General features: G+C 42.9%; 1 protein-coding gene across 1 annotated transcript; it reads left to right on the forward strand.

Moving 5' to 3' along the window:
* Window positions 1-532: 532 nt before the first annotated feature.
* On the forward strand, window positions 533-11,798 carry LOC110974966 (uncharacterized). The gene is made up of 2 exons (XM_087130578.1): window positions 533-4,562; window positions 11,571-11,798. The coding sequence occupies exon 1, from the start codon at window positions 3,504-3,506 to the stop codon at window positions 3,903-3,905; it is 402 nt and encodes a 133-aa protein (XP_086986704.1). The 5' UTR covers window positions 533-3,503; the 3' UTR covers window positions 3,906-4,562; window positions 11,571-11,798.
* The last annotated feature ends 608 nt before the right edge of the window (window positions 11,799-12,406 follow it).

The raw sequence follows: 12,406 nt of genomic DNA on the forward strand, positions 1-12,406 counted from the left end.
ACAACGGGGTGGGGCTTAATGTGTCGGTAAATTTCTAATGACTCACTCTTTGTAGTTTTTCGTAGACGTTTAGAAACTCGCCACGAAAGCCTTATATAAAACGAGACTCTTGTAAAATGATTTTGAATTTCGTGAAGTCCTGTTTTCGACAAATTGAGTATTGTTTGTATCTTTCAAAAATACCCTCTTGGAAAGCAAAAATGAAACCAGTCGGAATCATCTCAAAATCCAACCCCATCAAAGATAAATATGCTAGTTATCTGTATCATTTAGTCAGCAACATGCCATCTTTAAGAGCACGCTACGAGTGGCTGGGTGACACTTATGGGATAAGATTTATCTTACTTTTAAATGATTCAAAGGATGAGGAAATTACTCCCTCAATTGTTACTCTGTTCCAGTCTATTGCGGTTGTTGCAAAGAAGGAGTCCTGAAAGGCTTTGGCTTTATGTCGAATATAATCTTGAAGAGGGACTGCGACCAGGCCATTCATTTTGCGTATCATACATAATCTTTGCTTTGGTCTCTTGCTTTTTAGTGTGTCCCAGCCAAGGTCAGCCAGTGCCCTGGTACTTACTCCCTCCTCCGTCTTGGAGTTTCTGGTGCAGAATCTAGCAGCTTGCCATTGGAAGTGAATTTACGTTCTGTTTTAATGGAGGCTCCTATGCTACTGAGGCACGCTCGAGTATACGCCTCACCGTTGTTTTCATCCCCAGAGTTACAACGATTGTTACATCCTCACATTTGCATCTTTGCTAAATCCCCAGAGGTTTTTCCTAATAACACTGTGGGCTCTTTGAGCTTTATTACAAACTTTATCGGTATGTAGATTTCATTTCAAAGTATCAGAGAAATGAAGTACCAGTATGGATAAGTGTCAACATGGGAAAGTTCTTGGCCACAAAACTGGTATTTGTGTTGGGGTGGGTTTCATTTTCTGATAGCGATGGTGCGGCATTTGTTGGGGTTATACACTTCATAAGCCATGTGTCCTGCCAGTTCACAAGCAGTTTTAGGTCATTTTGCGGTGTACTTGTTTGTTGATCAGGATTAAGCGGGGTGTACAGAATACAATCATCTGCAAACAATCCCATGTGACAAGATGTAAAATATTGATAAATTTGGCTATGAATTAGTCATAATGAGTGCAGAAGTACCGTATCCTCATTCATTACAATCCATCAAACTAGAAAAGATATGACTATGACCCTCGAGCTGGACCAAGAGAGTGCACTATCTTCTTGTCAACGGAGGCTCCTTCGGTCGGAACTGAACTTCGCTGGTTCACGAACGACTAGGAAATACACGTGTCACGGTCGCATCGCTACCGAATAAATGAACACTCCCAACCAACGCGACTCTGTTCAACCGATGAGGGGGCGCTTCTGCTCAAGGCGAATAGACACCACCATGAGAGATTCTGTGCCCCGGTGTTTATGTACTGGTAGTTGCTACACTTGATCTTTTACAGTTCCGGTACCGGTTACAGAATTTTGGAACGGAACTAGCAGAGGAGAGAGACCTGTGTTCTCCCAACAAAAAGATCTGAGACAAAGACGAGTCGGGAACGCCAAGTGGGATAACAATATTCTGATGGCAGTTGGAAAAGTTGATAACCCGGAAAGAAGTGGCAAGAGACTTCAGTATGTGGTCTGCCACTTCAGTGCACTGTCATTTTTCAGTCATAATGATGATTTGAACTTTTTGTGCCTATGGCTACACTTGTACGTTAAACAACCGAATGGTCCTTGATATTTATTGTGTAAATGATGCTGACAGTTTAAAAAATAGATCTCGGAGGCGGCCGTTCTTTTTTTCAGTGGCAGGACAGAAATATAATTAGCCCAACTTGCGTGTCATCTGTGCCCATTACGAGCTGTATTCATGAGCGCGCGCCCAAAGCCACTTGTTTTGTCTGCTCATTTTGGTTTTGACTTTGTACCCGAGTAGGATCTGACGGTTCGCTCCTTCCCAGAAAGTCAGTCGAGCGTAACGTGGAAACTATTTATTAAGCAGAGTGCCATTGTAATGGACTTGAATCGGTTGCACTGCGATGGAGCGATGAGCTACAGTAACACATAGGGCCCAATGAAACATTGGACCCGGCTTCGTATAAATATAGAGTCGGATTTTTGGCCCATTGGACTGGGAAAATCCCGATATATCGACAAGGGACAAAGGTTAAGTTCACCTCCTAGAATTTAGGCCATTTATCGTTTGACTTTTCAGCAAGACAGTTAAAAGTTATGAATGTTACGTCGGAACGTCGACATTGTCCTTTTAATTAAAAATGTGCTTCATGCATAAGATTACGTTACTGAGAAGATACTTTTGTGATGAGATTGGCAATTTTTTACGTCATATGTGTGGGATTATGTTGCTGCTGAGCTTTTCCAAGCTGGAAGTGAGTTCATCGCCAGAGAAAATAAATCTCGAGTGATACATCGTGCCACTCAAAGAATTGGGCGTGCCTTCCAAAGAAGTACCTCGTGCAACTGTGCGTTTTGCAAATTGACAGTCTCACACGGTATCTGACGAGGTTCGAGTGTGTCTAGTGCATTTTAGAGAGATCACGGTGCTCTACACGCGTTTCTTTTTCCAGTGGTGTCTGCAGGTGGTCTAAGGTTATACATCATACAAACTGGACTGTACCCGATGCAAGGAGGATTGTATTCACGAAAGTGTCATCCTGCGTCAAAGCAAGTGGGGTCCCGCCTTTAGCTCGGTGGAGGATTTGTGCCTTACGCGATTTGGAATCTTGCCTCCTATTGGTGGAATCGTGTCTCACACAGTCAGCGTTACCTCACGCAAGACAGTGTAACCGTGAATCATAAAAGAGGGACTGGTGCATCGAGATGCTAGTGTGACACGAGGCCCATTTCTGGAAGGGATTCTGGTATATAAGTCTGTATTACGTACCTTACGTAAAAGCTATTGTAGCGAGGGAAATAGAAGTTCCTCGTGCACCAAGGTATTATTTTATACAAAGTTTGAAAAAGAGCACCATGTTTGTGTTTTGACACGGTCAACAGCATACAGCCAGTGTGTTCAAAAACAGTGTCTTCATTTGAACCGGGACCAACTGGATTCTCTAGCACCTGGTACTCTGCCAAATCCATGCATTGTTCCCACTCCAAGTCTTGCAGATAATCAAGACCCTGGTCGACATAGAAACTGTCATCCTACTCCTCAATACTTGATGCATAATTCGGAGACCCACGTGCACCCAAAACTCTGCTGCAACGAGAGCAGTATGTCTCAACTGCGCGTAAATCCAAATCATACTCTAAACTTGAATCATCCGCATTCCCTATTTATCCCTCAAAATAATGTGCACAATCTCTCTGTACCGAATTTAAACCCCGTTTATAGCCGATGCGAGGATTCTCATGCAAGTCCACACACTGACCCACAGCCCTGCCCAAACTCAACTAATCTAGCCGTCGACGATGCCTTGAGGTCGCCATCATCTCATCAGCAGCTCACCTTCGATTGCCAACTCAATGTTCAGCAGCTACAGGATCACCTGCAGCAACTTGACCAACAAAATCAACAGCTGCAGCGGTATCCACAGCAATGTATACATAACTTGCAGCAACAGAAACATCAAGAGCAGCAACAGCAACAACCTCAGCAACAACATCAGCAACAACAACAGCAACAACATCAGCAACAACCTCAGCAACAACATCAGCAACAACATCAACAACAGCCTGAGCAACAACGTCAGCAACAACATCAACAACAACCTCAGCAACAACATCAGCAACATCCTCAGCAACAACAACAGCAACAACATCAGCAACAACATCAACAACAACATCAGAAACAGCAGCAGCAGCAGCGTCGGTTTGAATTTTCGGTGCATGCATGGGTTCAGCCACTCCATATGCACCTTGACATGACCGAAACCCCAAGTCAAATCCCTGAACAGACACGCTGCCAAACCGGTTGTAAGGAAGAGGTTTTCAGCTTGCAAGAAGGTAGCTCATCTTGTGACGTCAGAGTATGTTCTGAAACTCTACGTCAAGATTGCATGTTTGCCAAATTTAAAACACCACCATCTTCAGCAGTAATGCAAGCTGACTCTTGGAACAACTCCAGATCAGCCTCCTACTCACAACTTCAGACCCTGGCACAGAATCCACACCACAACCCTGGACAGACGAGCGGTCCCGTACCGGGGACATCCCCTCGGCAAGGCCGCATGATGTCAGCGTGCTCGCTGGAGTCACCCTCGTGCAGTGTTCCCGACATCCACTCGTATCACAGTGCTACAGCTCAGTCATTTCCGCATTCACCACAGTCGAAACATCCTCACTACCGAAACAAACACCACCCGGGACAGACACTTCTGAAAATGGAGAGGCGAACCGGTGAACACAAGCGATGGTACATGCCCCCGGATCCACCATGGGGTGTTGCTGGGGGCACAAGCTCGAGTTCATGGCAGGAAAGTTCTCGACCGCAGTTGGGTCAGTATGCTACGCGGGACGATCGTCGGGCTCAACCCGGCCAACCGTGCGCGATGAGCTCGGAGAAAGACAGCGCCGATGTACGAGGTATGTCATGTTCCTCTTCATTGAGAGAAAAAAAATACTCCCCTTCGTGAAGTTATCACGTAATTTATTGCTTGTAAACTACAGTCTGAATTATGATTTATGTTTTGGATTTATTTTCCCAAAGAAGTAACACATACCCAGGAATTATTTCGGCTCGGTTCATGTGTTTGTCGTTTGGTATGGATAGCACTTGGCAAGCGCTGACGTATCGGGTTATCTCTATTTAAAATAACATCTGATCTTGACATAACTCGTTTTGTACAAGATATGTATATCATCACCTTGAAAATAGGGGCGACGTGCACGAAAGAAATCACAAACCCGTTCTGCTGTTTGGACGTTTTTATTTTAGATATCGTACAAACAGTCATGGACTTCGTCGAAAGATGTGAGCTTGGGGGGGATGATCGTGCCCATAAAACAGAACATCAACCATCGTAACTGTGTTGTCAACACAAAATGTCCATTTGAGGACTTCCAATATATTACATTTTTAAATGAAAATATGAGAAAGTGCGAAACTATTTGGAGTTGTCGTCGCGGCTTGACGTTATATTTGGCAAAATAACTGGGGTGTGGTTTTGCTTGTCATCCATGGCGTCCATTGCGCCGTGTAGACAGGTGCCTGAACACGGCTGTAATGTTTGTTGACGTGCATATGCAGAAGACTTGGGACTAATCAGCTTTGTGTCAAAGTTCGAACTTCTGGGGACATTCCTCAACACACTAAACAGAACAACGACAATCCAACAAACAACTCATTTGACACGAAACAGACAAAAGGTTTTGTCACGTTAAAACAAGCTACCTTTGAGGAGTGCAGACACTCAGAAATTATTGTAGAAACGAGTCGAATGCAACTTGGAAAGATTTTGGTTTATGCTCCTCGGGGTCTTTCATGTTCGTGTGCACGAAATGCTGACTTTTAGAATCTCCCCTGTTGTAGATTGCATTCTGTCCTTTGTCTCTTCAATCCATAGTGCAACACTACATGTACTGTGACTCAGATTTCCTATGAAAGTCTCAAATATTTGACAACTATTTTAAACTATTTTTTTACCTCTACATGCCTCTCTGGTGCTGATTAAATTAGAAAGCACGTGGATTTCGAAATAACCGTTTATACAAAGCAAATTATTACTCTGCGCATGTACGTGTTGGCTATGCCGCCTCCCCGTTACGGTCCTTTAAAGACGATTTTTTTAAGCTCAAAACTCGAGTCGGTGGACTGAGAGTGTTCAGGACTTGAAAAAGCTCTCTCAGTATTTTCAGCGACACCAGTTAAACGCAAAGAGAGTGGATAAACGGAAATAAAGAAAAACTCACGCAAGGAAGTTTTCTTGTTTTAGTTGGCACGTTGTAACTTACTTTATTTAATGTAAAATATTTTTCCGGGAATATAATTTTCTACTCACTTTACATTTTTTATTGTTTTTAAAAAGTGTGTCAGTTCCATTAGTTAAGACTCTGATGACCTTTTTGAGTGTTGGACCACTTTGTAGGGCATCGGTGTATCAAAATATTGTAGGTCAAACAGTGCAGTTATCATGGTTTGTAAAATTGCATGTTAAGGTTGTAAAACAAAAAAAATTAGCCATCCCGGAAGATTGAACATAGTTTCACTCTGTATAGGGAATTGTTCCCTTTTGGACTTTTTCATTGTACCACAATAACATTATCAGGCTGTTGAGTTATTGACCATGAAGTGAACTTAAATCTAAAGTACCCATTACAGAGATGCATTTCTTCCTCAGAAATGGGCTGACTGACTACATTTTGTTAGATTTTCCTTTGTAAAGCTTACAGGATAAGCGAACACATATAAAAGTTAGTCACAAATTAGTGGCATTTCTCAAAATAATAAAAAAAGATCTCGCTCCTGATATTTTGGCTTACTCTTAATCACAAATGAGCGACGGATCTCTTGGATGGCCGTCGCTGTTTAATGTATGCAAAACTCATTGTGCATGAAAATCGTCGGCGAAGCTAAAAGACTGTGAGAGGGCACGCGAGATTTTAGGATGTAGGCTTAGAGAAAGACAATCTTGGCAAGTATTACTCTCTCTTGCATTTAACTACTCCTTAGTCGGTGGTCATCAGGGTTGTTTGGTCAGTCTTTCGATTATGGAGATAAGCTTTGAAAGTTTCAAAGTTAAGATGAATCCACAGTTAAGGGTGTAAACATATCTTCCACTGCTTTTATGTGCACCTTAAGAATCGGTGTTTAATGGAGAATTCGGAGAGCCTATGTAACTCAAATTTTCTTCGTGGAAATGTTCTTATTGTTGATGCTCTCCTAATATGCCATTGTCTTTTTTTTTATTTTGCACGATGTTGATGAATAGACATTACAACATAAGCCTGAGTCCCCAGCTGGTTCCAGTAAACAACATTTCAGTTAATTGTTTGAAAGATGGGTCTAGATTAAATTACGCTTTGAGTATTATTTACCAACTCGTGGCCCTCGGTGATGCTGACATTTGAACACCCAGTGCTCAGCAATGGCAACTTCGACGGACAAAGGAATTTAACTTTTGGGCTGTCGCGCAGATGTGGAATTTTAGAAAAGGGGGCAATTATTCGGCAATGCAGACGGCTCCAAAACTGGAAAAATAGCCGCTAACTTTTGACATTTGTTTAGTCTTTATATATATGTACACATATATTTATATAATTGAGGGTATACCACCTGGCTTCTTCCCCTTCCTAGATCCGCCGGGTGCACCCTTCACCTGGTGTTTTGCTTAGCTTATCCGGGAAGCGGGGCACAAATTTTCCAAGAGTAAGGCTTAAGTGTACCACAAATTTTTTTTTTTGTTAAAAAGCTTTGGCCCAGGCGACAATCAATCAATTAAAAATCGACGAAACAATCTGTTTATGGCTTAAGCAGGTGCCGCATGGGCTAGATGTGCACTTTCTGGCGCCTTGTTTTTAATCCAGCTTCCACTTTTGGACGACAATAACGAATGCAGTGCCTTTTGTCTTCAGAATATTTTAGAGATCGTGGGCAGCACCACTTTTTTTTACGTATGTCACGTGCGTTTTTCTCAAGGTATGCGTACACTTTGACAATTCTTTGGCCGCTTCCCGCGCTCGCGCTCTTGTTTCACGTTGACAGGAATGGACTGGGAGCTAGTCTAAACAAGTTTTTAACACGCTATTGGTCGAGTGAGTTTTGACTGGGCGTGCCGACTGGCCACGTGCGACTGGGCGCGAGGGCGGATCTGTTCAAGACTTGCAAGCTGTCCAGCGGCGATATGTGGTTGAATTATCAGCGATTGAACGTCGAGCAGAATGTTGGACTCACACGTGATTTACTTTGACATTCTTTCCAAGAGATGAAAGATACGATTACCGCTGTGTTTTGTGGCAGAGTAGTGCTTTAAACACTTGTTACTCTGTTATTAATAACCAAGCTGAACAAAAGGCTTTTGGCAACAAGTGCAATTTCCAAAAAAAATCATGAAATGATCCGCATACCCGCGCGGTATATGTCAATGGTGTCAGGAAAATAAACGAAAGCATTTGAGTCCATCCTTTGAGTAACAGAGTGATAAGTTAAGTCTTTAAAGATATTTATAACAACCTTTACCGATGCCAAACTCAAGGTATATCGCACGCGTTCATTGATTTTCAGGCAAGCGCACAAGTATTTGGTAATTACACAAACCGCTATTTGGTTAATATAACACGACTACGACTGAAGGTCCTAGGTAAAACCCTGATTCCTTATTTGCCCGGTTATAATTTTTTGTTGTTGGAATGACTGGCGTCAATGTCAGTAACGGACTTTGTCCGTGTTTCTTCCGGGTTAACAACTTCCGTGTAATTTGGGCTATAGGTAAACATGAACTGGTCTTTAAAAAAAAAAAAAAGAACACTCGCCACCCGAGAAAAACCCGCCTACTGTTGTCACACTTACGTTGGGATCCGGGCCTTTGTAAATCGATTGAGTCCCACAGCACCCTTCCCCCACCTGTCCCCCCTGGACCCCACCCCCGATACAACTAGCTCCGACAGCTGGTTACAAATATTATAAAAAAAAATAAAAAAAAATTACATTGAAGAGGAAAGGCCATTCATATTTATGTTAGCAGGGAAACTCGGGCCCCCTTTTCCTTCAAAAAAGTCTTCATCACACACAGCTGTGAGAACAAAATTCAAAGGTCAGATCAGAAATTGACTGACAGCAAATATCTTGAAATAATTAGCCTTTTGTCTGTAGTCTGCATCCGTCTTTACCTTTTACGACTAACTTTCAAGGTTTTTGTCCACAATACTCCTTCCCCCAAAAAATACATATTATGCATTGTGATGGCCCCAAAGAGGAAAAATGGTTAAATAATTGCTTTCAAGTGTAAGCAGTCAGGGCCCTTAGGCTGCGTCCGAAACGGGCTTCCAGAGCTACGGGTAGGTCTATTGTCTATGCGTCTCCACGCATTTCCAATGGAGGGAAGACCTAGACCTAGCTCTAGACAAGAGATTCGGATGCAGCCGTAGATTCTGAATACTGGCCTTCATTATACCGTTAAAGGTGCCCTAAGATCCGGGAACGCATCAGCTTTGCCCAGCCTGTCGTTTACTTTCAGAAGTGATGTCGTAATTGTTGTCGATCGTCATCCCAAGTAGCAAATACAACATTTTAAATTGCACGTAATCTGGGGTTTTTTTTGTCTACAAGTTACATAAAGTTTGAACGCTCAAACATTCTATTTTGACAGCCTTGGTGTGGAAATGTTTTTGTAACTTTCAAGAATTCATCTTTTGCTTGAACAATGTTTCTTTTCCTGAACGTTCCTTTGAAACCACATCAAAACCAACTTCTAAACTATAATCCCGTTGTTTCACATAACAATTTTTTGTCCCATGCATGTGTTGGAAAGAGCGGCCATTAGCATAGCCAAAAGATACCCTCCGATGACGCCATTTACATTGTGTTCAGAATGCCCTAGCCACGTGACGTAATTAACTGCGTCGTGCATCCAAACAAAAGCATATCTACTTCACTTATGATATTTTCTGGCCTTTAGTTTGAACGCTCCACAGATCACATGATGCCGGAGCAGCAAACGCCACTTCCAAAACAAAAGGACAGACGAAGCAAAAATTGGAAAGATCGAACCGAGTTTGCGCTTTTTCTTGTTTTGTTCAGTACAGCGTAAATAAAACTATATAAAACGACCGGGGGAAAAGTGACAAATGACGACGCCAGCAAATCACACAATACAAAAGCCCTCCAAATATAATTTGTATCAACAACATTCATTCAATCACCTTTCTGACATTTGGAATGTATTGTCGTAAGTCCCGGCTCGTGCCCGGCTAAACCCCCAGGATATACTCGGTGAGGCGTGGGTGGAGCACGCGTGCGTCTCGTTTGGACCGGGGAAATTTTGGTTTTCTTCTAAAGACCTTTAAAACAGTCACCGTCACCCTTTTGACAGACCCTCCCCTATCACGCTATCACCGCCCTGGCAACCCCACGCGGGCCCGTTCGACGCCCCCGCCAAATGTGGAGACAGCGCGCAGCTGTTTATGCAGTCCGGGACGCATTGTTTACCTCCGTGGAGGAGATCCAGGCTGTTTTCTGCTACGTACGAGACCAGAAAAGCCGAGACATCCGCACGAGTCTGACGTAGGGTCACGACGCCCACGCAGTTGCAGCTGGTAAGGGGAATCCCCGGAAATGCCCCCGGAAGAAGATCTCGGAAATATCCGCAGTGTTAATAACCAGCAGATTTTTTTTTCTGTGCTGATGTGATCTGACTGTGCTCTGCTAGCATTTCACACAGCCGTGTTTCTTAAAACAAGGGTGCCTTTAAAAATGGTACTGTCGTGTACTTCGAGAGGAGTAGTAGGCCTGTGTCATATAAGTGCTTCCGTCGTGTTTAAACGGCGAACCACGTCGTTTCCTTTAGATTCGACCTTAGATGTGAAAGTATTTGTCATTATTTTCCGGCTGTTAGGGACAATGGTAGTTGGGCGTTGGTATGATGAGGGGTCGGGTGGTTGGAATGATGTTTATCGGGGTCCTTAAAGGGTTCGTGTGACATAATTTTTGAAATGAAGTCTTTGAAATTCACCTTTGTGTACCATTTACCCTATTATCATTTTCTCGTTTTCCCGTTGTGGAGGGTATTTTGGTCGTCAGCGTGTGATTTTTCAGGATTTTCCGATTCTTATAGGGATTTTCGGTTTCGGGACTTTTTCATCAGTATCAAACTCTGTAAAATTCTGAAACTAAAGTGTCTTTACCTTTAAATACAGACGTTAATGTAAAAAGTAAGACGTTGTGTACTTTATTAAGGGGATGCCTTAAGTAAACACAATTCCGCTGGAGCCCTCAAGTCCTCGGGTGTTCATTTTGTGGGTATTTCATCTTCCTGCAATCTAATCGGATATTTTACTCCCGTATTTTACATGCGAATTCAGGAGGAAAAATGACATGTCAGCTGAGGAGGAAGCCTCAATTTTGCAGTCTGTTATTTCAGCACCAACATTTGCCAGAAGTCTGGCTACTTTGCTGTCTTAATTTTCTTTCCTTCGGTTTGGTGTCATTTCATTTCACGACAGTAGGCCAGTAAACAAAGTTCTCTTTTAAATGTTTTCAGCGAGCAAATTTAGAATTCAACATATTGAAGCAGAAATCCCCCTAGAGTTTAATCCAGTGCATTTAAGACAAAAAACAAGTGAACTGTCCATACATTTATGATAATTAAAAATAGTTACGCAATAATTACAAGAAAAATTATGATGTGAACAATGTAATAGCAACTACAAAAGACATCTGCTTCTTCAAGAAATTACAATGGTACATGCCATGTCTTGTTCAAAGATTTCATAGCATTAAATGTTAGTTGTATGATCAATTTATAGAGAATTATTTCCATTGATTTCCATTCATTGTAATCAGGCTGTCGTTTTTCCCAGGGAATTCGTGGGTTTTTCAGTTGAGTTAAAGAAATCAGATAACTCAGCCTGAGAGAGTTTCCATTTTTTCCTTCACAGACTCTTGGGAATCGAACCTTCCTTCTTCCTCCGTATACCCTCCGTTACCCCAACAACAAGCCTTCGGTGGAAGACCACATGTGGCTATGACCTGCCCATTGGTGTCCCCACGGATGACGTCAGCATCACGTGAAAGCAGCCAGCATGGCGGCGCCCATTATCGCTGTCAGAGCTCGGGAAAGCTTCTCCAGCACTCCGGGAGGGGAGTGGCCACCGAGCCGAGGACAAGAAGTAAGTTATTTCCCAAATGTCCCCTTTCAACTTAACACCACGTATTAAGGACTGGTATCCTGACTCGTATCAGTGGGCGTGGGTTTAAGTGTGAATGGTGGTCCTACCCGCGACTTTAGATAAGCAGTGGAATATGGGGGGGGCTCAAAATGCCAATGAAATTATGTCCCCGGGTCAACATGCTGCTAAATGGACATGTTGCCCTCGAAACATGTTGGCATTTCAAAAGGAAACTAAATTGCTGTGAAAACGTTGAGGCCTGCTGAGGCATAGCATCTTTCATGGGGTGAAGGGCAGAACATTTTATGGATGAAACAATGGACAATCCAGCGCTTCAGACAGAAGCCCCCCCCCCCAACTCAAAACCTGATGAGCCCAGAGTTTGGTATTATTGATTTGGGGAGTAGAGCCTCTGTGGGATGAGTGATGAATGAATGAGGAAAGTAGACGCAGTACAAAGCTTTATGCTAACATCCGTTGTACTTGTGACTGCGCACCATGAAGGGTTGTTTATGTTGATAGCCTCTTAATTGGACAGACCCAACTAACCATGGCAACAAATGTGGATGTTATGTTTATAAATGAAAATTAACCATCAGTAGATA

The sequence above is a fragment of the Acanthaster planci genome, linkage group LG20 (genome assembly GCF_054643075.1).
Source record: "Acanthaster planci isolate LZ-2023a linkage group LG20, COTS_SCS, whole genome shotgun sequence".
Taxonomy (NCBI): Eukaryota; Metazoa; Echinodermata; class Asteroidea; order Valvatida; family Acanthasteridae; genus Acanthaster; species Acanthaster planci.